This window comes from Chrysemys picta, chromosome 4, assembly GCF_011386835.1.
Source record: "Chrysemys picta bellii isolate R12L10 chromosome 4, ASM1138683v2, whole genome shotgun sequence".
NCBI lineage: Eukaryota > Metazoa > Chordata > Testudines > Emydidae > Chrysemys > Chrysemys picta.
Genome location: NC_088794.1, coordinates 65,977,007 through 66,004,219, shown reverse-complemented (window position 1 = coordinate 66,004,219; position 27,213 = coordinate 65,977,007). Strand labels below are relative to the sequence as shown.

At 40.6% G+C, this 27,213-nt stretch overlaps 1 protein-coding gene across 1 annotated transcript; it reads right to left on the bottom strand.

Moving 5' to 3' along the window:
* Window positions 1-12,406: 12,406 nt before the first annotated feature.
* Window positions 12,407-16,795, bottom strand: KCNA4 (potassium voltage-gated channel subfamily A member 4). The gene is made up of 2 exons (XM_005286863.3): window positions 15,981-16,795; window positions 12,407-15,245 (listed from the first exon to the last, which is right to left on the bottom strand). The coding sequence occupies exon 2, from the start codon at window positions 14,455-14,457 to the stop codon at window positions 12,463-12,465; it is 1,995 nt and encodes a 664-aa protein (XP_005286920.1). The 5' UTR covers window positions 14,458-15,245; window positions 15,981-16,795; the 3' UTR covers window positions 12,407-12,462.
* Window positions 16,796-27,213: the final 10,418 nt, after the last annotated feature.

Genomic DNA, 27,213 nt, shown 5'->3' with positions numbered 1-27,213 from the left:
AAATATTTTCATAATACCTAACAGACAGTGATCAATTAATTATATGTTTTTAAACTAGATTGAGTCAGGGAGAAAATCTCACCACATATGGCCCTTGCTTTTCAAACTATTGAGCCAATCCTACTTCCATCAAAGCCAATGGCAAAAATCCCTTGACTCCAGTAGGATCATAACTGGGGGTCAAATACTGAGATGCTTACTCAGTTTTTATTTGGTATTTCAAGAAACAAAACTCCTGCAGAAGTCAATGGGAGTTTGCCTATTAAGAAATGAATAAAAACTAAAGCCAAGCTCATTACCTTAGATTCACACACTCAGACATTTTCATTGCACCATCTCCTCCTCCTCTGGACTCTGTGAAGCCCCCCCCGCCCCCCCCACACACACACACATGAACCTCCCACACCCACAGGTCCAGAGTCTGTGTAGTGGGAGAGGGCAGAGCCGGGAGGATGCATATCATCTCCCCTCCAGTCCCTCACAGAGCCCCTCTCTGCAGAGATTCCCTTGCAGTATTAGAGGCCGCTGCAGCCATGGAGAATCTCCGGAAGTACAACACCAGCAGAGCCACATTGTTGGGAGCCAGAGGCATCTGTGACTGGAGTGGATAATCCTAGCCTCCCATGATTCCTCTGGGATCTACAAAGTTTGGAGGTGGTCCCCCTTGACCCATTCTTGACCCAACCTCATGATACAGTAATAGGGCAGGAACTCTGTGAGTGAAACCTCTTGGAGGTTTCTTCCCACAGACTTCCCTCCCTCCCACCTTCGAGCTACACTGTGGTAGCGGGCAATCTGGGACACTGACTGTTCGGCCCATAATATCAGTGACCATTTTCCATTAATGATGTCTCAGCCTACCAAGAAGTTTTCTAACTAGGCCAAAACCACACAGCTGAGGTAGTGTCAGACATCGAAGTCTCAAAAAAACAGGTTGCAAAGGTTGTTATATTATTCACTGGCTCCTGAGGAATACAGGTTTGAATGTCAGTGGCAACATCCCTATTAAGTTCAATAGGAGCAGGAGCAGGCTCCATATTTACTTCAAGAATCTCAGAAATCCTTTGGCAAATTTAACCACCGTGTTAAAAAAATCAATATCTTCTTTGTTTAATCAAGTATCTGCTTATCACTCTAAACGATAGGCCATAAATATAAAATAACAGAACATAAAACTCTCAGAATGGAAATAACTGTAGGTGGTTTGGAAAGAGCAAATGCTGTGTTTACACAATTAAGTGCAGCATTCACCATGCACTGATCAATGTTATTAATTCCTATACAATCTGGCTCACTGCATTTGTGCTACATAGCTCTGCCTTGTTTGCAGAAAGCTGTGAGAGGAAAATCAAGTCTAGTATGAAATATGCATCAGTATGTGCAAAATTGAACAAATGTCAAGAGAATGGGATTGTTTGGGTTAATTTACCATGGAGCAAAAAGTAGCCAGAGATCAATAGAATCAATTCAGCCGAAAATGTCAATTATAGTGGCACCAATATCATGTAACCACATAAGGATGCAATTAAACACAGAATTTCCCATGAGTTATAGGATTTAAATTCTCTCAACTCCTTTTGCCAATAGCAAACATAAAACTCAGGTAATCTCAGTTTTTGCAGACATATCCCCTTAAGCAAATAAATGTAACACTTAAAACACAGACCCTGTAGCCTAAGGCTTACATAGGGGCATTTTATATTTGCAATACCAATAATTCTTCCCATGAGCTGCATTGTACATACTCCTTCTGAAAACGTATTTGTATGGCAGACACAACTGAAACCATAGTTCTTGTGTTATACTCTCCTTTCAGTGTTCCTTTTACAATACTGGTCCTGATATGAGACTACTGGGTTACGTGTACCATTTTCATTATACTCCACTGGAATCAACTTAAGGATAACAGATTACAAGAGTTATTTTAACTATAAATGAACTCAAACCAGGGCCGCCCAGAGGATTCAGGGGACCTGGGGGCAAAGCAATTTCAGGGGCCCCTTCCATAAAAAAAAGTTGCAAGATTATAAAATACTATATTCTCGTGGGGGCCCCTCTGGGGCCACGGGCCTGGGGCAAATTGCCCCACTTGCCCCCCCACCCCGGGCGGCCCGGACTCAAACTGCAGTCTTTAAACTGGACACTCCCCATAATCTCTGCACTTGGTGATTTTTAATAAAGAGGAACCTGAACCAGAACTATGCTTGGTTTTGGTTGTTTTACAAAACTGACACCTAGTCTCAAATTATGGTTCTACGTTTTCCATTAATTTTACCTTCTCTTTTACAAATCACTCCAGGAAAAAAAAAAGCCTTGTGAAATCAATAGAGCTATGCCAATTTACACCAGATGAACATCAGACACATAGTTCTTTTGTTCTGTTTTATCATCTAGAGATCGCACTGATGCGCTCTTATCCTTTCCCCAAACAAAGACAATACTTCTGTACAGTGTATAGTGCCAGATCTAAAGAAAGTGTTATGAGAGATGGGCCCTAGCTGCAAAGTTTGGAACCATATCCATATCTGTTTAGTTCTGGGGCATGGGGGCCCAGTCCTGCAAGACGTTACATGTCCTCACAAGCAGCCCTCTGCACCCTGCACGATTAAGTATTTGGTTTGGGGCCAATTTCTAATTAGGATATGCAGATTGTATATCTTTCAGTAGGAAACGGTGGGAAGGAGAAGAGAATCTTCAGAGCATTTACTTGTGAGAAGTGTTCCTCAGAATAACAATATATGGTAAAACAGAAATACAATCTATATTAGGTCATTTCAGGCAAAAGTTATTTATATTCAAACAACAGCCATTTTAATTCTACTAGGAAAAATGGTGGTTGGAACTTCACAAAAATACAATACTGAACCTCTCTGTGATTTGAAACATCAATGGTTAGCTTAGAAAAGAATAATTCCTGGCAAGATCCTCCTTAATCCATGGATTTAAAGTAAATTCCCCAAGTGTGCAAAACAGATCAGTAATATAAGACAGTTCACTATTTGATGAGAGCTGCATCAGGTGGAGAAATCTAACCGTAGTTGTTTTCAACAGTTTTTCACACAGCCCATGAAACCTGCTAACAGACGGTACATAGGGCCGAGCAATGCAGTAGCACTTATTCTTTGTGTCTGGGCTGAGCGGTTCCTTCAGCTGAACCAGTAATCTGCAAATGATATCAACAAGCAATCCTTCTAATTAAGTTTAACAGGACTTTTATTGTATCCCTTCATTCCTCTAAGGACTGCATGCCAGTGATACCAAACACAAACATATCACTCAGCACCACATTAGTGACATGCAGTCACAGGACTTAAGCTAGTCTCTCTCTAGGAAAAATTGGGTCTAGTTGGGAAAAAAAGCTTTAATTCTTTACAACATAAAAGGTCACCCATTAGAAATGAGAAGGTTAAACATGTTGCCTTGCAAAGGCATCTAACGAATCAGCATCTGGAGGCAATTGTTAGCCTCTCTAATAAACCATAACTCATTCTTAGACATAATTACCAAAATAAAACAAATCCTCAGTTTTACGCATAGTACAGTGAATTTTGGAAGTTCTACTGACTTTGGGTGAAATCCTGGGCTCAGTTTATGTGGCCTCCTGGGATGATACCCATCATTCAGCAGCTGAAAAATAGCTTTGCCTTTGAAGGCATTCTGGCACATCAACACAATTAGTTTTAAACAAGTACCAACACACATCAGGAGGAATGATAATGCCACAGGAATCAGCAAAGCACACTTACAAAAAGAAAACTGGATACTAGAGGGACAGCAAACAGGGCCTATAAAAAAAGATCACACTGTGACCACGGCAGCTAAATATTAGGAGTAGCAAAATGTTCAGTGATTGTTTACTGCATGATACTCAAGGATGTGAGAAATGCACATTTTCCAATTTGCCTAGGATGGCACAAACCTTAGGGCTGGAACTAAATCTTGGAGAGCTAAGCAAGATGTAACAAGCAGGGTTCCCAATAAATACTCGATACTGGCTTTTATAGCACCACAAAACTCCCATTCATTTCTCAGGGCGGTCCAGGTTTACAATCTGATTTCAATGGGAGCTATGGGTGTGTCCAGCAATGCAATATATCTCAGAATGATTTAAAATGTTTTTCAGACAATGCACAGCAAGATGGCTGACAACTGAGCAAGTTCCTTAAACCAGATATATTTCTCCATATAATAAAACAACGTAGATCCTGTCTGCAAACATTGTGAATTGTTTCTTCAGTCACCTCTATTAGAGGTAGCTCAAATCCAATGAAAAACAGGAAACATGGAAGTCCTGAAAAGCTACAATAACTTTTTCTTTTCTGACAAAGAAGTAAAATAATCAGTGTAATCATCAAAGTCAAGATTTTCAAAAGTGATTGAGTAGTGATTTTTGCCATCTCAGTTTTTGGGTGACAATTTGAGACACCTTAAAAGGCAGGTGCTCAGTGCTTACTGAAAATCAGGCCTCTTCAACTTCTCTCAGTTTGGGCACCAAAAATATGAAGACACCCAAAATCACTAGTCATTTTTGAAAATCTTTTCCCACTCCTTTTTCTGCAGGCAAAACAATTCCTTCATGTCACAGAGCAACAGATATAAAGCGATTTTTTTGGTTGGTAGGTTCCACTGAATTGACTCCGTTTACTTTGTTTACTTCATACCATATTGCATTTAGAAGTTATGAAAAATGCTAATCCTCTGTAAGACTATGAATAATAAAAAAACTTTACTAAACATAAATTACACTTCTTGTCTTCAAACATACTGTATAAAAATACCATTTATTATAGCAGATGCTCATGAATTAAAAGGCAAAAACCCAACAGTTTGGTTTAGAAGATTCTCATAGAAGATTTAGATCTCGATCAGCCTCACTACTACTGCAATTTTTATGACTTTTTATCTTTCGCCTTGTGAAAGATCTCCTGGATCACCATAGCGCCTATAAATAACTAATGAAAATAAATGGATGCAGAAGTAAATCCTCAAGTACAAATTGCGATATAATACCTGAACTGTACTATTTGCAGTGAGGAAGATACATGCCAGTATAACATTTATCTAAAGCTTCTCATTTGGCACACAATAAAATATAACGATGCTCTTTAAATATGCAAACAAATTTTTCTCAAAAAACCCCAGACCAATCCCAGCTATATCATATACTTTTCTCATTGTGTATATCTGTAGCTAACATTTCAGAAATGCAAGAAGTCTTTAACTGAAAGGCTAATACTCTTTAGCCTCCTTCAACCTCAGACTATAAAATATGCAAAATTTCTGCCTTGTCATGCTGCCTTGCAAAAATGAGTGCTAAACGGGCTCAAATTGTTCGTGGTACTTGAGCTCTTCCTACAAGATGCTCAGCATCCTAAAATCCTGTTGAAGTCAGTGCAAGGAGAGAGCATTCAGCACCTTGCAAGATGCCCATTTAATGAGCCCATTAAAGAGGTAGTGCTTATTGCAACTGTTCTAAAATGTAAAACCCTTTTCATATACTTGCATTAGAGTGAAGTGTTGTACATCATTCTATTTAGGCAGGAAAACAAAAGGTACCTTTAGTTCACATCAATTGTCTTTTGTAGGTTTCTGTACTCGGGCTCCACTGTGCAGGAGGAAACTGCCACTGACTCCCTGAATTCATTATAAAGCTGTATCAATATAAAATCAATAATGGAGGGAAATGAAACAGTGTTCATACAGTACATGTAACATACCCCAGAACAGACATAGTTGGCTCAACTCTGCTCCTATCAACATTAAGGACAAACTCCCATTGACTTTAATGGGAACAAGATCAGGCCACGTTATATCAGTATCAATATAAACTACAAATATGAACTGCATTCGCAAATTATGTAATAATATTTTCAATAGTTGATAAAGGGCCCAGTCTTATACTCACTAAAGCCAACAGTTTTAACATTGATTTCAGTGGGATTAGGATTAGGCTCAAAGACAGCATAACTAAACTAAACTACACTAAAAGAATAGCAATGCCATTTTATAATTTTGATTGTGTTTCCATCATCAATAAATATTTCTTACGGCCATTATATGATAATTTGGGGAATTCAATCCTGAAAATCCCACCATCAATTTCAAAGGGATCTTCTCACATGGAGTGCTTTAAGTCTCAGCCAGGGGTGAAAATAACTTAATGGTCTTACCGGTACACAGGGCGGCTGGGGTTCTGGGCAAGGTGGGGGGGCAGCTCTGGGCCCCGGGAAAGGGCAGGGCCTCAGGCAGAAAGGGCAGGGCTGGGGCCAGACTCCCCCAGCCAGCCCTTCAGTGCTGCCCGACCTGCGCCGCTAGGGCTCCAGTGGCGATTTAAAGGGCCTGGGGCTCCGGCCGCTGCCGGGAGCCCCAAGCCCTTTTAAATCACTGAGCCATAAGGCAGCTGTCCCTTTTGCCCCCCGCATCAGCGGCCCTGCCGGTACGGTCATCTGTGTACCAGCGGCCACTTTCTTACCACTACCGGACCGGACCGGCTTACTTTCACCTCTGGACTAAGCCCAAATTTCATATTCACTAGATTTATTTTTATTGATAACTATAAAGAGGCACCTATCTCTTTCTATGTCAAACCTCTTTTTGATGTTACTTACAAAATCAAATACACCACCCAAAACTAAACATAAAAATCCCAGCAGCACACAAAAGAGAAATAAAGAAGAGCTGTATCCATCTTTTTCCATATACCCCAGTCAAAAAATTTCTGACGTTGCAGCATTAACAATTTTGTTTAAGAAAAATATGACTATGTGTAGTATTTTTGAGCACCCTAAGGAAAAAGCATGATCCATTACTTAGTGTGCTTGTTTAGGACTTTTGAGATGTAGGTTCAAATCCCTGCTCCACCACAGACTTCCTGTGTAACATTAGGCAAGTCACAGTCTCCCTATGCCTTAGTTCTCCATGTGTAAATGGGGATAATAGCATGTCCCTACCATACAGGGGTGTTGTGAGGATACAAACGTTAAAGATTATGAGGTGCTCAGATACTACAATAATGGGGGTCATGTAAGAACCTGAATTCGACATAATTTATAAAGTAATGACATTTGTAGTTGCAAACTTCCTTTAACCAACTGATCCCTAATTTGGTTTCAGTGACAATGCTATGCTTTCGCAATTGAAGGAATAATTAAACATAATTTTTACTTACCTACTTTCCACCAGTCAGAATCTTTTACCAGATTTTGAAATGTAACTTAAGATCTTGCTTCTTTTCTTGTTTTTGTTTTGTTTTGTAAAGAACCTGTTGCACAAAAAGTCCTCAAGGCACATTATAATTTTCCAGAATAGTTTAAAATAAAAATTAATTCAAACACCTCGGTACAAAATGATTTAATGACTTGTCTTTATGAACTAATATGTAATCAGAGTTCTGAACACATAGAAGGCATGGAAGTAATATATAAAGTTTCATATTTGCACCTGGTTCCCAGGTAAAATCTTTTAAGTGTTTAACCAGGAATTAAGTTGTCAAGAGTTATTTTCACCTCAAATGATCTTTGTGGAAATGAAGGTCTGTTCATTTCGGTCTCAGTGATTTAAAAATAACTGATTTCTCCACAATTGCTTGTTTCAAACAAAGATGCACAAATATGATAAACCATTAAACAAGACCTATTCACTGTAAAGCCAAAAATATTTGGTCATTCAAACACATCAACAATAAAACACATACCCTGAGCCATGTCTACAAATACTATGAATTGGGATTTTGGTCACTCCTATTATAACAAAAACTATAGTATCTATGCTGGATGTTAGGTCAATTTTAAAAAGCTAATCCATGTTTTGACATAATACTTTTTTCATACCAATTAATTGCAATAATTTAGGCCAGTATTTATAATAGGATACAGTGAAAGCAGAACAAACGCTGGACCAGTCAGAAATGGGTCCTGAGGAATTGCATTACTGAAAGCTAAAATACCAAGTAAAGTTCATAGTTAATTTGAGGACTATCAACAAATTTCCACAAGCCTTATTTTAATACTTTGTTTGCACTGAAAATTGGCTTCCCAAGCTCTGGGATCACTAAGAGGACACATCATAAATCAAGGCTGTGCAGGAAAAACTAGGCATGCCCAAAATAGGCATTTCCAGATTACGAGTATAGATGGGTATTCAGAGCAGCCTTTCCTGTCACTATTCCTCTAAAATGCTCTTCCCATGCTTTCCCAACCATGAAGTGCAAGTTTTTCATACTCTTGAGCCACCTAAAAAATTGATTTTTCATAACACCAGGTCAATTAGAATGAACTTCCCACAATTCAAAACACACCTGACATAACCTTTTTTGGGTCTGGGGTCACTAAACACAGTTCTTTTGTTCAGGGATATGACCTGATGACACTTAAATCAGACTTTGTACACACCAAAGCCATCCAGAATAGATTTCTTATGTTCCATCACAAGCTAGAACAAGGTTTTGCTGGCCCAAAACCCAACCAAATTATGCTTTCTATGACTAAGAACAATCCAGAATTCATACTTAACATCCCCAAAATACCAAGAACAAGGTTGTTGTGACTTGGACATTCCTATAACAACTTTTCCATGCAGTTGTGCTGCCTAAAATGACTTTTCATGACATGGAAACAAATGAAATGGTCTCTCTTCAACGCAAAAAAAGAAGATAGGAGATTTTTCTTCAAACCGAAAGAAAGAGCTGGGTTTTATGTTAGAACCATTCTGAGAAGGCTTTGCTAAACACTGAAAAGCCTAGACATTGTGCTCCCTAGCAAAAAAACCACAACAATTTGTTTCATACCAGTTTGGGGACCCACACTGAGGTTTCCATTAATCAATGTGATTTCAAGAAACAGCATGATTGTAAGGAAGGAAAAAATAAAAGTCTCTGAAGTCATGCATTAAATCAGCTGTTCCCTTAGCAAAGCACACTCCTTAAGAACCTGCTTTCCTGCCTTGGCACCAAGTGTTACTATAAAAATCATATATTTATTCCTGAACATGAGAAGCAATTTAGAAAATTAAGTAGCGAACTCCATTTGAAATCCCACTTTGCATTGGTGTACCTCAATGACTTCTACTGAAATTGCTCTAGATTTTACACCATTGCAAGAGAATCAGGCCCAAAATCTCAAAATATTTCATTTTGTGTTATTTGTAGCTGGAGCATATGTCTGTTGTGGCATGGTCTGAACTACAGTACTAGGGCCAAATTTATCCCTGGTGCAACGCCATGCACTTCAGTACACTTATACCAGAGATGCATTTCTCGTCCATAATTTAAGAATCAGAGTATGCCCAAATGATGACAATATTTTATTCTGGTAGTTGTCAGCATCAAATAACATTAAGAAAGTTTTGACAGCAGCAGCAGTAGTAATAAATAGGAACTGTAGGTGCTTAAATAGGGATTTCTCTTGTACAAAGTTGCAACCTAAGTTGTATTTTATTGAGACTTTCCATTTTATTGAAAGGTTTTATGACCTACAGATTTTAGCCTTTTCATGGACTGAAGGTGTGTTTGGGGTGAGGCCTTTTCAGACTGAGTCATAACAGATTGGACTAATGAGCAGTGGGCCGATCAAATCCAAAGGTCCATGTAAAGATATTTGTTTCCTTTCTGGAAACGCAGGGTCCTTTTGTATGTTTCAGAATGGTCTGCCAAACTAATAGCAATACCTAATTTTGAGCTACAGTTATTCTCATATATATTGACAACCCCTGACCTAACAGTTACATGTACACAGGCTCATATACATCTTCAGGAGGCACAGCAGTTTCATCTGACATCATAATGTTCTTCTGTTTACTACTGCAAGTCCCCAAGAGTAATGCAACATATACCTTTCCCCCTGAAACAAAGAGCTTTATTCCTTATTTTTACAGTACTCTCAGTCTGAAGATTCAAAATTCCATGGTCTCTCATCCAGCCTAAATTTCCCACTTTCCCTATCAGCCGAATCATCATGCAAATCTGCACTCCTTATTTTCCACTAATTTGTCTTTAGCTTGTACTTTCCTTATTTTCACTACCTTTTTACTGACTCAAATAAGATCACCTGGGACCTGGCTTATGTAGTTGCTATAAATCCAGTATACACAGGAATCCATATGTTCTTAAGCTGTTACTGACACCTGTTAAGAAAGCACTTTCTTTTGGTTGATTTTTGTGGTATATATAGTAATGCCCATTCTTATTACTAACATTTCCTCTTTATAGGCTTTTTTTAAAAATTTGTTTATATAGAATAGCAAGAATGAAATACAGTATCTTACTTATAGTGAATTTCTACGAATAAAAATTATTTGGGTAGTACACTTTAAAACTTAGCTGAATTTAATGTCAGCACACTAAATAGGACCTCTGCTTAATGCCGCTTCAAAAAGTTGGTGAAATCTATTCAGGATTTTATGCTAGGAATCTAATGCTTATCTGTGGCCTTTCAATCAGGGCTGGGCAGAATACAGTGTTTTCTGCTGTACCCTCGATAATATTAACGTATTTTTTAATAAGCAATTCTACTTAGTGATGTTTGCATTAGAGGATAAGTAAGGGATCTTCTTGGCTGATATGACCCACACAATAACCATGAGGGCAAAAATTGACCAACCAGGAAAGTCCTAAACCTAAGGCTCCATTCTGTGCCACATGATGTTGCTGAAAATTAACCATGCCAGTTTGATACCTGTGTGCAATTTACATTAATTGAGGTTAGTTCTGAGTACTAAAAAAATGACACTTTTCAGCACTAGAACTTTGTCATTCCTTATCCATCATGCCAGAATTCCTCTTTTGAGTTTTGGATTGCCATTGCAAAAATCATACCATCTTACTAGTGTTGTTTAACTCCCTCTATGTCTCACAATGCCTTCCCAAAGTGCCCATGTCAATATTGTTCAAGGGTAGTAATTTGGATCTTTCTGGATTCCACAATGCCTCCTCCAAAACTGTTCCACTTTAGTAATGCCCTTCCCAGATAATTCTAGCGCCAAAAATACCTATTTTGAATGCATACTTTGTTAGATGATACCTCCCCTATTTCATTCCACGTCCTGAAATATACAGTGGGCCTGACAGTACAGTCCTTGCACACCCACATCTCCAACTGAGGTTAATGGGAGCTTGGGGTGCACAAGGAAGGTAGGACTGGCTTAAACATAAGCGAGAATGGATCAACAAATGCTTTCTTGAGGACAGCCTGGGTCCTGAAGTGTTTATTCTAAATCCCAGAATGCCTACTATGGATCTTAAAGGTTATTTCAAATGCACATGGGTGAAAGCTGTAATTAAGGAAAAAACACAGCTCCAATAATAGCACATTTAAAAGTTAGCAATTCTTAGTCCTCATCACTGTAGCAGTTGAACATCTTATTACTGCTACAGTCCCTTCAATTACTCAGAATTACATCAATACTGACAAAGTGCATGTATTTATCACGGATTCTGAATGCTGAAGTAACCAGTAAAGAAAATATAAAATACATTGTTATTTCTTGAGGGCATCAGTAGAGCAGACTGGGTTTTTTTTTTTTTTTAAGAAAAAGATTATAAAATTTTACTTCACAGTCCTTTTCCAGATCACAGATATTCATAATTAAAATAATATGGAATTAATGTAACATTAGATGGTTAGCCATCAGCATCACACAGACACACACACAAAAACCAATAAAATGAGATGCAGAATTCACTTTTCCAATGATTGTCATTGAACTACTACATTAGTAAACATTCACAGTATGAAGTCTCTTTCAATATATCTCCAGCATAAAAAGTAGTGCAAAAAAGCATTCCAGTCACTTTGCCACTGCATTCAGACCATGTTAAATGATTATCTTACTTCATTTTGTCCATGTATTGGACAACAAATGCTGCAATGCCTCCAAGGAGAGTTATAAAAATAAACAATTTCTGGAGGTCAGCAGCCTTTTCAAAGTTATTTTCCAATTTAAAATAAGCATTAGATATTTCAAGATAAAATTTAGACCTATGTTCTGTGGGAAATTTTTGTTTTTTACAATAACTTTTACTGCTTTGAAGAGCACAACTATGAAATCCAATGATTTATGGTAACAGCTATTAAAGCACTGATAAATGGATAATGACTGCTGAACTTCATTGTTTCTTACATAGTAAATACCTCTGAATGCCAACTTTTACCACTGAGATCTTATTAGTGATGTCAACAGTTCACACACCCTATTTAAAACTGTCTTGGTTTTAATGATTTCTTCCCCTCATGTGCAAAACGCTTGCATTCTAATAAAAATATAAAGTTTGAAATTACATCAGCTCAAACCACCTCTTCCACAAGGTATATAATTTACTTGATATGTAATACAAGTTTAGCAACACTATTTTTTATTTGTATTTAACCAATAAAGTGCATACTATTGTATGCTTGAGACTTTTGTTTGCATATTTCATTTTTATCACTGCACTCTTTAATGCATAAATATATTTGGAAACTTTCAATATTACACATCAGTTTCCACAGATTTTGAATTTACACAGTTTTTCTTCTCTGTCTCACTGTCATTCCCTGTGTCCTGACATTTTTTTTCCTTTACACAAAGAGACTCTTTAACTCCTTCTTCCATCTCCAAATACTCTGATTTACCCTCTGTGGAAGAAGATGATGAGCTTCTAAATTTCTTCAGTAAATTTGTTGGGAGGTATGGACAACTGACTGCATTTTGCGTCAGTTGTGTTTGTTCTTCATTCTCAGTCTCTCTGTGATAGAAATAGTTAAAATTGGAGACAATCACTGGCACTGGTAAAGCAATGGTTAACACACCCGCGATGGCACACAGGGACCCGACTATTTTCCCACCCACCGTTATGGGTTTCATGTCCCCATAACCAACTGTGGTCATGGTCACTACAGCCCACCAAAAGGCATCTGGGATGCTTTGAAAATGAGTGGAAGGTTCATCAGCTTCTGCAAAGTAAACAGCACTGGAAAACAAAATGACTCCAATAAAAAGAAAGAAGATGAGGAGCCCCAGCTCCCTCATGCTGGCTCTGAGCGTATGACCTAGGATCTGCAAACCCTTAGAGTGTCTGGAGAGCTTGAAGATGCGAAACACCCTGACCAGACGGATGATCCTCAGGATAGCAAAAGACATGGCCTGTTGACCATTACTGCCCTGCTGCTGGGCCAGCTCAGTGCCCAGGGTGATGAAGTAAGGCAAGATGGAGACAATGTCTATGATGTTCATGATGTTCTTGATGAAGACCGCTTTGCTGGGGCAGGCAAACCATCTCACTGTAAACTCAAAGGAGAACCAGATGATGCAGACTGTCTCCACAATGAAAAATGGGTCACTGAAGATAGTGTGCCCCCCACCATCCAGGTGCAGAGTCTCATTGAAAAGCCCCTTCTCCAAGCCCAGGGACAATATGAGCTCCTTGTTGTCTCTGAATTCTGGCAAAGTCTCCAGACAGAAGATGATGATGGAGATCAAGATGACCAAGACAGAAACAATGGCAATGCCCCTGGCTGCACTGGAACTCTCTGGGTACTCAAACAGCAGCCAGATCTGCTTCTTGAACTCATTGTCAGGCAAAGCCTTATCCTCTTCCTCTTTGACGAACCCTTCATCCTCCCTGAACTTAAGCATGGCCTCCTCCCCAAGCTGATAGAATTTCACTTCCTCAGTGAAGATATCAAAGGGCACGTTGACTGGCCTCTTCAGACGGCCCCCAGACTGGTAGTAGTACAGGATGGCATCAAAGCTGGGCCGGTTCCTATCGAAGAAGTACTCATTCCTGAGTGGGTCAAAGTACCTGCCCCGCTTCGCCGGATCACCCAGCAATGTCTCGGGGAACTGAGCCAAGGTCTTCAGCTGAGTCTCAAACCGCAGTCCTGACACATTGATCACTACCCGTTCGCAGCACTCATACTCGCTGTAGCGTACTGTGCTGTAGCCCCCAGGGCCGCCACCACCACCGTCATCAGGTGGTTGGTCCAAATACGAAAACTCATCCACATCATCCTCATCACTGTAGAAGAACTTTCCTTCCTCCTCATCCTCTTCATCCTCCCCCTCATCCTCCTCTTCCTCCTCACTCAAGTCCTTCAGTATCTTCTCTTCAGAGCCACTGAGAGGTAGCAGCTCAGAACACGGGAAGGATGCCCCACAATCCCTGCTACCCAGATAGTGGCTCCTCTTTCTTCCTCGTTTCCTCCTTCTACTGTTCTGACGCTGAAGCAAACTGCTGTGTGATCCATTCCCATTGTGAGAAGAGGAAGCCCCCCCACTCTGTACCTGGTGGTAGTGGTGATAGGATCCACCTCCTAACGAGGCCCCACCTTCTACTGCCGCCGTTGCTGCTGCCACAGCCGCAGCTGCCGCTGCCCTCGAGTGTGCCAGTCGTTCTCTCTCCCGAGCCCGAGCCTGGACGGCATATCCATAGGGCATGTGGCTGTTGCAGCCAGAGCTATCTGCACTCACCATTGCAACCTCCATTTTGTAATTGTTTATTTGTTTAATACAAAATAGCCTGGGATATCTGTAGTCACACCTTGACTTCTATGAGGGGAAGTTCAAAGCCATTTGCATTTGGAGGACAGTTTCTTGGAAGCACAGCACATCATGGTATTAGTAAAACTGAATTTGTGTTTTGCATTTTCTTATCATCCAGGATGTATGACACAAATAACTGTGTTTTGCTATCAAAAAAATAAAAGATGCAGCCTTCAGATTTGATCTCAGAAAGAGTCTAGGTCTTGTCCTTTCATCCACCAAGCCTCTTTATTTTCATTACACTCCAGTGGCCTATCCAGAATCCACACATCTGTTCAAATTCATGATTTTGTTGTAGACTCCAAAGACTGCACCCAGCAAGGAGCAAATGTTAATACAAAGCAAGGAGGTAACTGTCCTGTTGTTTTCTTGATACAGAAAAGTTTCAGGTCTTTAGTTTATCATTGTAACCAAATGCAAATAGTCTCTTTTCTCATTTGCTCCAAGCAATGCTTTGGCCTAGCAATATGATTACTGATTAATAATAATATTTAGGGAGTTGAAGTAACTTCCAAACATCATTTTGTTTACACAGTGAGGAGGTCTTTGCAAGCCCTCTTTCTTCAGCCTGTCAACAGTGTCTCAATCCTTGGAGCAGCACCCAGGGCAGTAGCTGCAGTGGCAAGAGGAGGAGGAGGAGAAGGAGGCTGCAACACTGGCTCTGAGGTCTCCATAGGGGACAAGGGAGAGGATCACCCTTTGGTTATGCTCATGCAGAAGAAGTACTTAACCTGAGGCACATGCACACACACATACACACAAAAATAACAAAGAAAACAAAAAGGTTTAGAAAAGGTTGGTTCATTTTCCTAAGAGGCCACAGTGTAGGTCAAGTGCAAATTGTGTCATTTATTAAGGTGTTCAGCCATCCACTACCCACACTATTCACATTTATACATCACACATACAAATACACACACACTCCATACACCCATAGATTGTATATGACTTTGTGTATGGATATGGGTGTGTGCATATATACATATAAGTGCACTTACGTATATAATTGTTTTCTCTTTCAAACTCTAGGAGAGAGAGAGCAAAATCCATATAAATACTACTGTATATGGCATTCAAATGTTGCAAGACTTTTTTTATATATATATTAATATATATGTATAAAATCTTACATACATATATATCAAATGTTGCACAAAGAGACATATATACAGAATAGCTTTTGATATATATTTGGAACTTAATTAGAAGCTAGAATGATACAGTATATTCTAAATCTAACTTATGTTTTAGTCATACTGCATGTTTTACTAAATTTTCACTTAGTAACAGGTACATACCTGGGCATATTAAGTGACAAACATCCATACTTGTATCACAAAAAAATACAAACTGTGGCTTCCATGGAGCAACACACACACATACACACACACCTAAGAAACGGCACCCTCATTTATAGCTACCTGTTTATTAATATACTACAGAAAGAAAAATGCTATTATACTTACTGTTCCTAGGCAGAGAAATAGCAACGCTGTTCTCGCTCGTCCAAGGATCTGGAGAAAGAGCTCTCGAGGAGGGGACTGTACTAAGCAATCTAGGTTTGCAGGTGTAGGGACCGCCAAAACTACAGGTTGATGACTTATTTTTCTCGCTTCCCTTTATATGCAACCAGACCTCCTGGAGGGAGCCAGACCGATAGCCCGGCTCTGGAGAATTCTGGTCAGCGACGATCACTTCTTAGCCCAGATCTTAGCAAAACAACAACAATCAAGAATCTTGCTCCAGAAAAAAAAGGATTCGTGTGTGTGCGCGCGCGGGGAGTGCACGTATGTGTGTGTGTGTGATCACTAGTCTTCCCAACACCGGCGCTTGCTGTAGGGTTTGTGAATCAGCGGGAAATAATCCCTGTACCAAGCCCGGCTCTGGCTATTGATAAAAGCATGCGTCCTGCTTGTGGCAATTTCCCTCTCACGCCCGTTTACACTGCAGCTGATCGCCCCGCAGTCCAGCTACCAGTCACGCTCTCAGCATCCACTTGTTGTTGCTGATGTTATTTCTAGGGCGATGGGGGGGAGAAGGGGAGTGATGCAATGAAAATAAATACAGTAAAAACCAACAGCGAGATTTTCACTCCCGGGTTTTAAAGCCCTCCCGCAGCAATCAAGGGAACTCTGTGATCAGTTAGTTGCTGGAGCAAGAACTGTTGCTCTCTCCCGCTCTCTACACCCCTTTGTCAGTCTTCTGCCCAATTCTCAACTGTGTTTACGTACCAGTGAAGGACGAACGCCTGGTCTGATTTATTCCCTGGGCTTTCCAGCCCTCGATCAGCCCCTAGCGGCCACAGGCCCCCTTGCACGCATTAAGGTATTTGCAACCCCCCTTTGGCATTGTCTCTTTTTGTATTAATATATTAATTATTGAAAGAAATATTCCAGAGCTGAATAATACATACGTTGGCTAATAAAACTTAGCTCTCAGGTCAATGCTCAAGGCTGTCTTTTTATTATTATTATTTTTTTTAAGAAAGAAAATCCCTGCTGCTCAGGAGGCACTGGGAATTTCAAAATGAATCAGAGAATAAGTGTCACACACATTATCAGATAAAAGCTGGATCTAACTGTCTCCTGCTGATTTTTGGCCCTGATCTCCCAATCTGCAGCATCATAATAGAGAACTGGTCTTACTGCTCCTACTGGAGCAAAAAAGAAATCCAATCCTGGAGTAGGAACGCTGCAAAACCCTGGATCTGGTACCAGGATCCTGCCAAACTTCTGCCCCAAATTCTAATGCTTATATAGAGAAATAAGTCTGGCTGCTCCCAATGCATGAAAAATCATCACCGTGGTACATCACCTATGAGCACCACAAAACCAAGATCTGGCTTATGGATCCTACCAGATCCATCCAATTTTAGCCCTTACCTGCCTCCAAAAAAAAATTTCATAGCATGAATAAGAAACAAGTGTAGCTGCTCCTACCCCACCCAAAACCGGACACATGGTAGAATTTGGTGGCTTGGGGTCAAATATGTCCAAGATCCAGCTGGAGCCAGATACCAGATCCACGTTTTCGCAGCATTGATGAATGGGGAGGGAGGGGTGAAATCTAATTTGAAAACAAGTGTAACCACTCCTACTTCACTGGAAAAAAATCTGGATCCTAATGCATCCCAGCTCAATAGCTTGGAAAAAACACATAACTGGCACCTGGATCTAACCAAATTTAACCCCAGTCAAACAAAATAGAGGGGAGGGGGATAAAAGCTCCTAGTGCACTTAAAAAATCCAGACCATAATGCAGACTGATGCAGTAGCCCCATAAAATCATGAATCCAACACCTGGATCCTGCTGAATCCAGCTTTCTTTCTTTCTTCCAAACCTAAATGCCTACCAGCTAAATAGAGGAGTGTGACTGCTTCACATCCACTGCAAAAATCCACATCCGAATGCATCCCTCCATAATACTTCAATTCAAAGATCCAGACTTGGAGTCTGTAGGGCCCTATCATTTCTTAGTCCCAAACCCCCAGATTGTGCCTTCAAAATAGATGGGATGTGTCAGGGTCCAGTATTTTTTTGTGCTGTAGGAGCAGTTACACTTGTTCTCTATTCTTGTGGAGAACCGGACAATATCTGTAGTATTTGTATGAATATGGTGCATGCCTCTGTGTGTTTGTGTATGATGGGTTACTTATGATGGAGTTAGATCAAAAAGGATTGTTAAAAAAACCAATGAGGAAAGGCAATACAATGACACAGATAAAGAATCCTGGAGAAAACAATGGGGAAACTGTTGATTGGAAGTATCAGAGGGGTAGCCGTGTTAGTCTGAATCTGTAAAAAGCAACAGAGGGTCCTGTGGCACCTTTGAGACTAACAGAAGTATTGGGAGCATAAGCTTTCGTGGGTAAGAACCTCACTTCTTCAGATGCAAGTCTGATTGGAAAATACTTCTTAACTGAGTCCATCCAGGCTAGCAGAATTTACTCTTCCCAGGGCTAAGCCTAGGATCAAAGGAGAATACTAAAGCATGACAGAGCCCTGAACCTAGAAAAGGGAGATGGGTTGAGTGAGTTGAGAAAGGCTGACCAAGGAGTGTCAGAGAGCACTGACCAGGAAGCAACTTGCATCCTGGTCAGCACTATCAGGCAAGGAAACACCCAGGCTGATGGAGAGTGAGGGTCTGCAGCAAGCAAGATGTAACTGGGTACCCAAGAAAATGAGGAGAGGGGCATCAAGGCTAAGTCATGTCTACCTAGAAGTTTGAGAAGCATTGCCAAGTATAGGTAACTCAGGATACATATACGTCTCTTATATATACACACTTCTCTTAGAGCTGTGAACCTTTTGGCAAATGAATCATACTTTGTTTAGAAGAAGCTGCCTCTGTGTCACTCCAAACTTATCAGAGGGGTAGCCGTGTTAGTCTGAATCTGTAAAAAGCAACAGAGGGTCCTGTGGCACCTTTGAGACTAACAGAAGTACTGGGAGCATAAGCTTTCGTGGGTAAGAACCTCACTTCTTCAGATGCAAGAAGTGAGGTTCTTACCCACGAAAGCTTATGCTCCCAATACTTCTGTTAGTCTCAAAGGTGCCACAGGACCCTCTACTCCAAACTTACTGGTCACAGATTCCCAAAGGGAAACTCTTGCAGGTGCCAGGTCCATTGGGCCTGCTGGGTATTATGCTTGGCAACCAGCAGGGTATAACCCAGAATCCCAGTTGGAGACAGGGTCCCATCCCAAAAAGAAGTGGAGCCAAGGGTCTGTCACTTGAAGGGGACTGGAAAAGGATCTCCAAAGGGGCAGCTTACCCAGGGACTATGACACAGGCCATGGAACTTGGAGAGTGAAGGCAAAAATTGGATAGAGCTGGCAGGCTCCACGTGCCAAATCTGGGTTTTTGGTGCTTTCCTGACCTGGGGTGCACAGAAGGAAGAAAAAGGAGACTAGAACAAAAATAGCCCAAGTGGTTCATTTTTGTTCTTGGAGATTTCTCTGTTTATTTTTCTTGGGTTCTTTTTACGCTCATGATCAGGGAGATTCTTCAAAACAACAATATTAGAAGAAGGAATATTAAACTATTAGAAGAATGGGCAGTGTGGGAGGATGGGTAGCCCTGTGGTTAAGGCACTAGGTAGGGACTCAGGAGACCTGGCTTCACCCCTAGTTGTGTCACAAGCTTTCTGGGTCACACTGGGCAGATCACTTCATTTCTCTGTGCTTCAATTCCCCAGCTGTAAAATGGGGGTAATTATAGTTCCTTTCTCCCACATTTTGTCTCTCTAGACTGTTTTGACTGCAAGATTTTGGAGCAGGGACTGCCCATTTCTCTATATTTATACAGTGCCCAACACAATGAGGCCCAGTCTTATTGCAGCCCCTAGGATTTACTGTAAATAAAAATGAACCAAACTCACAAAATTATTTGCATTGTGGAATCCCTGTCACTGAAAGTTTTTAAGAAGAGATTAGTCAAAAACCTGGCTGGAATCATCTAAACTAGGTACACTTGGTTCCTCCTCAGCATGAGGAGATGGCCTAGGTGACCTCTTGAGCTTCCAGCCTTATATTTCTGTGATTCTGTGATTGTTTTTAAACTCTGCTTGCTCAATGTACTGAATCAAATGCCCTTCTTCTGTTTTTGCAGTTTTCAAACAGGACAAATGGGGAATACAATCATTAAAAAGGCACGTAAAAACCCAGGAGATATTAGGTGTTAGATCGTGGGTGGCATTTGCTCCTGTCCACATGCCAGAGGAAGTTTAGGGGGGTTGGAAAAACATGGGGTGGTAGGTTTCACCTCAGTTATGGCTCTTTGAAAAACTCATGGGGAGGATGCTTTGAAGGTATTCTTCTGAAAGTAGAACCAGGCCATTCTAATGTTTGGTCAGAAGCTTGGTCTGTGAAATTAGCACAAATACTCTTTGACCCAGCTATAGGTCTATGGACATCAGTCCCTTGCGGATTACGCCTGCTTTTGTCAGGAATAATCTGGGGAAAGATTAGATTGTGGGCTCACAATTAATACTGCTTTTGGACTGTTAAGGTTACATCTATTTGGGGGAGAACTAGAAAGAGCAAAATTTTGGGCCAAGGCAAAGAATTCAGAAGCACCCGCTTTAAGAACTGTACAGTAGCTCTATACCTGGAAGTGTCTCACATTGCAACCTGGTATTGTGCCAAACTGTCACAGAGGTAGAGAAAAGAATTTTGACATGTTTCACTACATGGCAGATATTTTTATCAGTAACAAATATTTTTATACAGTATCAAATGTATCTGACAGTGCCTTGTACTTTGGTGACAGTTGACACCAATTTGTCCAGTTTTTTGAGTGGGAAAGGATGTTTTCATAAGCTCGTGACTTTTAGATTCTACAGGCCTGAACTTGATGTTCTTACACCAGAAACCTGCCATTGACATCAATGGAAGTTATGTGCATGGAGGAACTGCAAGATCAAGCCAAAAACTGGACAAAACACTATCTCTATGGTACTATACATTTTGTTAAAGGACCCCATGCTAGAAGATATTATACATACAGCACACACATATTACACTAGAATGCCAGGTCTTAGTGTTCAATCACAAGATCAGGAGTTAGGAGATTCATGTTTTAGAATGTTCTGACACAACTATCTTGGTCCAAATTTAGCCTTACGGTAACAAAGTGCAACTCCCATAGGAGACTCTGGGCCAAAATCATCATGTCAAAGTTTCTGCTGTATCTGCTATGGCCAACCTGATGGTGGAGAGAGTACACTGAGGGAGTTTTCTGCTCTGTGGCAGCACCAGATGAGCTTGGTCAGGAGAGAGAAGTTGCTTTGCCTCTGAGCCCTTCACATTAAATAGATTGTTGGGAGAGGGAAGACCCACAGTTGTGTCCTTTCTACCTTTATGCATCCATGAATTCTGGTCAGCCGCCACTACTACCAGCAAAGAGAGAGAGTGATTTTGTGCCATCATTGTAGTGGAGGGTTCTGCCAGTTTCTTACTGACACCCTACAAATGAGAATTTGACCTTGTGTCTTAAAAAGAAACTGTGATTCTGCCACAAAAGTTGAAAAAACATGTAAATTAATAGGAGGTGTGGTATCAGAACTGTGTCAGTTTTATGTGTCAATTTATCCACAACTGTGTCATGGATTGGGGCACGAGATAATGGTTATCAGCTTTCTCTTTCTTACAGTTATATTTACACAACGGCACACACATACACATGTATGCATTTTATCAGTCATGACAACCTGACACATCAGAAACAATTGTATGCAATTCCTTCAATGGCAAATTATGTTGCCAGAAATCAGGGTCCATGTTCAACTTGATTCCTAAAGGCTTCAGATCAGTGTCAGATGGGAGCTTGATGCCTAATAGTTGTATGCGCCACCTTTATAGGCCCAAGCAGGCAAAGACAATAGACCAAATGGTGTCCAAGCAAATTACGTGCAAACTGTGTCCAAGCAAAAGTTCATTAAACTTCTTAGTATTGGGGAGGTTGTTGTACAGCTTCGTAGAAGCCACAAAGTTAACAGCAAAATAAATGTTCCCAGCTTGAACATACAAGCAAAATTAGCAGTCCCTGTCAGGGTGCCAGACAGTTATTACTACACAAGGATGGAGAAAAATAAACTGTGAAGGCTAAAACATAAATTAAACATGCCTAGGGCCAATTTTTATCTAGCTAGCAACCTGGGGAGAATTTATGATAGTGTTTACTTTGGTAAACCACTATTATTATTAGCCAAGTAAGCATTCGGAAAGCCAAGGTGTCAATTCCAAAAGGGAAGAAATGTGAGGAAGGATGATCCAGTGGTTGGGGTACTAGCCTGAGATTCAAGAGACCCCAGGTCTATTCCTTGTTCTGTCATAGACCCTCTCTGTGACCTTGGGCAAGTCACTTAGTTTTTCTGTGCTTCAGTTTCCCATTTGTAGACTGGGATAACAGCACTTCCCTACCTCAGAGAGGTGATGTGAGGATATATGAGATTGTGAGTTGCTGATATACTATGGTAATAATGGGCCATTAAGTACCTGAGATAGAAATGTCTCTTTTCAAGGAGTCCTACACATCCCTGGGTTATCATGAGAATGATTTCCATTAATGTTTGTGAAGTATTCAGATACTATGATGATGGCCATGTCATTACCTAGATAGACAGTATATAAATAAGTTAGATATTAGATAGATGGGGTTTGTGTCACTTTGTAGGTTTGGGGATGCAGACAGGGGGAGGCAAGAAATCCCTGAAAACTCCCTAGAGGTTGGTTAAAGTGACCCAGTCCCACCCCAACACAATTGGAAAGATAACTTCTTGCCCAGCCCCACAAATTAGAGAATGCTTGTGGTCCCCAATAATATGTCTACATCAGTCCTTTGTCAATGACTTAACATTTCCATAGGGGCATTCTCTGTACATAACCCAGAAGACCCTCTTCTTGCATTACCAGTTTGTGACTCTGGGAGCCCCTCAATGCCAACTGGCAGAGCCCCCCCCCCCCCCCCATACTATAACTCACATCAGGCCTGACAATTCATTTCCCCAAGACACTGTTGTGATAATATGTACCTCAAAGATGTCATGTCAGGTATCATATGTAAACTGGTGGCATGCTGGTCCGAAAATCATTGCATGATGTATACCTCTGCCCTGATATAACGCGACCCGATATAACACGAATTCGGATATAACGTGGTAAAGCAGTGCTCGGGGGGCGGGGCTGCGCACTCCGGTGGATCAAAGCAAGTTCGATATAACACAGTTTCACCTACAACGCGGTAAGATTTTTTGGCTCCTGAGGACAGCGTTATATCAAGGTAGAGGTGTATGTGAACAAAGAGTTATAGATATGTGCTGGAGATATGTTCCTAAAATGTATTTGGGAGACAGTGCATAAACCCAGCCTGCCCGACACAAAGGAATGTGTATTTATCTATCTGAGTAGCTTGGTTTCAGGCACAGGACAATGAAAGTACATTTACATATAAGGTAAACAAAGCCATTAGGCTAAATGAGTAGGGGAGAAGACTGTTTAACAATCACTTGAGGGACAGAATCTGTACCCCAGGAAGCTTTCCTGACTCTTGAGGCAGAGATAATGGAATGTGGGTAATATAAGTGGAGCAGAAAGATCTTTCAGTTATCCACCACTGAGGGAACATAGGGAACAGCTTTCAACCTATGAAAGTTGGATCCTCTAGTCTGGAGGGCTAGGGATGCTGGTAACTTGATGTAAGTAAGGAAACTGCTTAGGCAAAGACTGTTACTTGATAAAATTAAGTTTTAGTCACTAGAAAGTACATTTTGTTTTGTTTTGTTTGTAACCATTCCTGTCTCTTTTATTCTTGCTTAGTATCACTTAGTATCCATTTTTTGTGAATAAATTTATTCTTGTTTTATTACAAAAACATCTTAGTGCTGTGTATTAAAGTGAAGTGTGAGTCTTCCGCTAACCTAACAGGCTGATGTGTGCTCTGTCTCTTTGATGACAGAGAACTTAATCATTCCTGTGAGTGACCAGTGAGAGGGACTGGATACTGCAGAGACATGTCTCTGGGGAACTCGGAAACTAGATTCACTGACTGTTACCTGCAAGGCGAGGGATGGGATAATATAGTGGCTCACAGTTCTGGGTGTCTGTAGCACATCATCAGACAAAAGTTTCCCTTCAGCCAAAGTTGAACAGGGCCTGGACAACTGTACCATTCACTTGTATGGAAACCATGAACTTAGCGGGTCCCAGTATATGAGCACAGTTCTCCACAGTTTGGGAGTGCTCACAGCTGCACTACATTAAGAGGTATTTGCTTCTACAAAAAGCAAGGTGGGCCTCTTAGCCCTTCAGAAAATTTATTCTTATACCTACAGGGTCTCCAGTGGCAGACATTTTCTTGTGATATGCAGTAATGCAAGGACTTGGTGCATGGAGAGTGCTGCAGTTGAGATTTGCACAAATTAATTATGACTATGCCAATTTCTCTAACTAAGCTTTGATTGTTTACCAGTTTTAGTGGTGCCCAGATAAGCTTATATTTCATTTAATCATCTTTTACTTCATCCTTTAACCATGCTTTTTGTACTTAGCAAGTAGCACCTCCTTGTAATGAACCATGGCGTTATGTCTGGTTGACTGTTACATTCAGTTAATCATTGGCAGATGCCTCAGAGAGGAAGACACTGAAGAGGCTGTGTCATGAATTGGTAACAGCCTAAGTACACAGTCACGGGCAGCTGAGATGGTTTTCACTGTTCCCTGACAGTGCCATGAGGAGGCTGGTGAGGGTGGGAAATGGGCTAGAGTCTGAAGGGGAATAGGCAGTGTTAGTCATCGTTCCAGACAGCACTGATGGGTTTTAATTAAACAGACTGTTATGTAGTAATAAATGAGAAGAGACAATTAGTAAGTATTCGATTTCTAAATCAATTACAGCAGATAACTTATTTCTCCCATTATTACTTTCCTCACTTCCCTCACTGTGCTTCTTCCTCTCCTGTTAGTGTCATTTTCCCTCACGCTGTACCTTCATGCCACTTCTCTATTCCCCCTATTCCAATATATTGTTGTCATCCTTTTGTCCTTCCCACATATTGAGACTAAGGTCTCCAAGGTAGGCAAATTCTATGTTGGTATATACACAAAATAGATTAAAAACAGGAATGAGATCCCTTCTCATGAAAACACCTTAAAACCTATAGGATGTAAGCTCATGTTCAGAACAACAATAAAAAGGCAAAATCAAAAGGAGAAATGTTTCAAAATCCAGCTTGCTTATTCACAAGGAGAGTTTTGTCCTCTTCCTAGCCAGGCACACACCAAGCAACCACTTTCAGATATTCTGGGAAAATATTTGAAAGGAAAATCTTTTTTTTTTCCCTTTCATTTGTGAAAGTAATGAGTATTGAATTACTCTGGACTCTTGCCCCAAATGGAGGGCAAATATTTTTGAAGCAAAAAATTGAGTGCTGGTGAAGGTGCTAGAAATTAACAGCTCTGGAGCCTGAAGTTCTCGCTCTATCCATAGAAGAGTTACAGCATGGGAAGAAGCAATACACACTTCTTCATACTCCCCTATCATTGTGCTTCTATCCTGATCTGGTCAGGAAGAGGGGAATTCAATCTGAAAGGGTATGTCTGAACTGCAAAAAAAAAAAAAATGACAGCAAGTCTCAGAGCCCAGGTCAACTGACTCGGGCTTCTACTACAAGGTTAAAAATAGTAGTGTAGATGTTCTTGCTCGGGCTCTTTGAGTTTTGAAACCCAAGCTCCAGCCTAAGTGGTTTTTTTAGCCCCATACCATGAGCCTCGCAAGCTCAAGTCAGTTGACCTGGGCTGTGTGACTTGCTGGGTGGTTTTTTTTTTTTTCGTTTGTTTGTTTTTGTAGTGTAGCCATACATCAAGTCCGTTTTATGTATCTCATTCTGGGTAATAACATGAAAGGACTCCATTCTTATAAAACTAAACTGGCTCTTTATTAAGATATGCAATTATAACTAGTATTCTAGCCATGTACACACAGACTGACTTCCTCCTCCAAACTCTTCACTCCTGCAATCTGTGCTCCTCCCTCCAAGTTCCATGAAGGTTACTACCAAGCCCATTCTATCCTTTTCTTTTCTGCTGGGAAGATGTTGTAATAGGTGTTCATTGTGGTAATATCTGGTAGGTTTGCTTGCTTGCTTGAGAGTATTTTAGTGATGTGGAAACCCACATGAACAAGATTGAGATTAACCACTCATTTTACATACATTTCCAAACAATGACTTGTAGCCTAGCAAGTTTACAACTGATGATTTAGAGATGAAAAGCTATGTATCTCCTTACGATCTATCTAATCTGTCACCTAAGCCTTTGTACCATGGTCATCACAGTACTGAGTGCCCTACAAAAAGTTAAAGGAAACATATGGTATCTCAGTCTCCTTTTCTTTGCTCTGCCCCCAGATGAAGGGGGAACTGTTTGTTTGCTTGTTTGTTTGTTTATGACAGTATGTAGTAATTGTGGGAAAGTTAAGCTGAAGAAGTATGTGTGTGCTTTCTAATTACCTGAACCACCCTGTTCCCAGAAGATATTTTATTTCTATTATTCCCTTTTCTTTTTCTGAATTTCTAGAAGAAATATAAGGTAATGTTGCAAAGCAGGTGTGTATGCATGCGTGTGTATGCATGCTTGGTGTCACACTTATCTGTGAGGATCTGGAATCATGTAATGACAGACAGGCAGCCCTATACTGTCTTCTGATGATTGGGGGAATATTAAGCCTTTCTAAAAACTGAGGGTTGGAAAAAAATGTTTGCAAACAGTCAGTTCAATAAATATGTATTTTACTCTACATTTCTTTGAATAAAGTCAACACACACACCTCATCTACCCACAAATAAGAGAAGGTCCTTTCCCCACTGCATGCATTTACTTCTTCTGTAAGAGTGCATTACATTTGTTCAGCTGGGAAGACAGATAAATGAACTAATAACACCTTTAAGGGGTGAGAATACTATATAAAGTTTTGATTCAGCAAGCTTCAAGGCTAAGTGAATGCTATTTTACATTTATGTATACACCCTACAGATCAGGTTTGTTGTACTGTCCTAGAACCAGTGCTTAATTTGTGCTGGGGCTTGTCATATAGCACTTCTAACTTGGCAGTTCATAGCCCCGACACCTCTAGGCTCCCAGCCAGCAGCCGCTGCTCTCCAGCCACCCAGCTCTGAAGGCAGCACCACCACTAGCAGCAGCA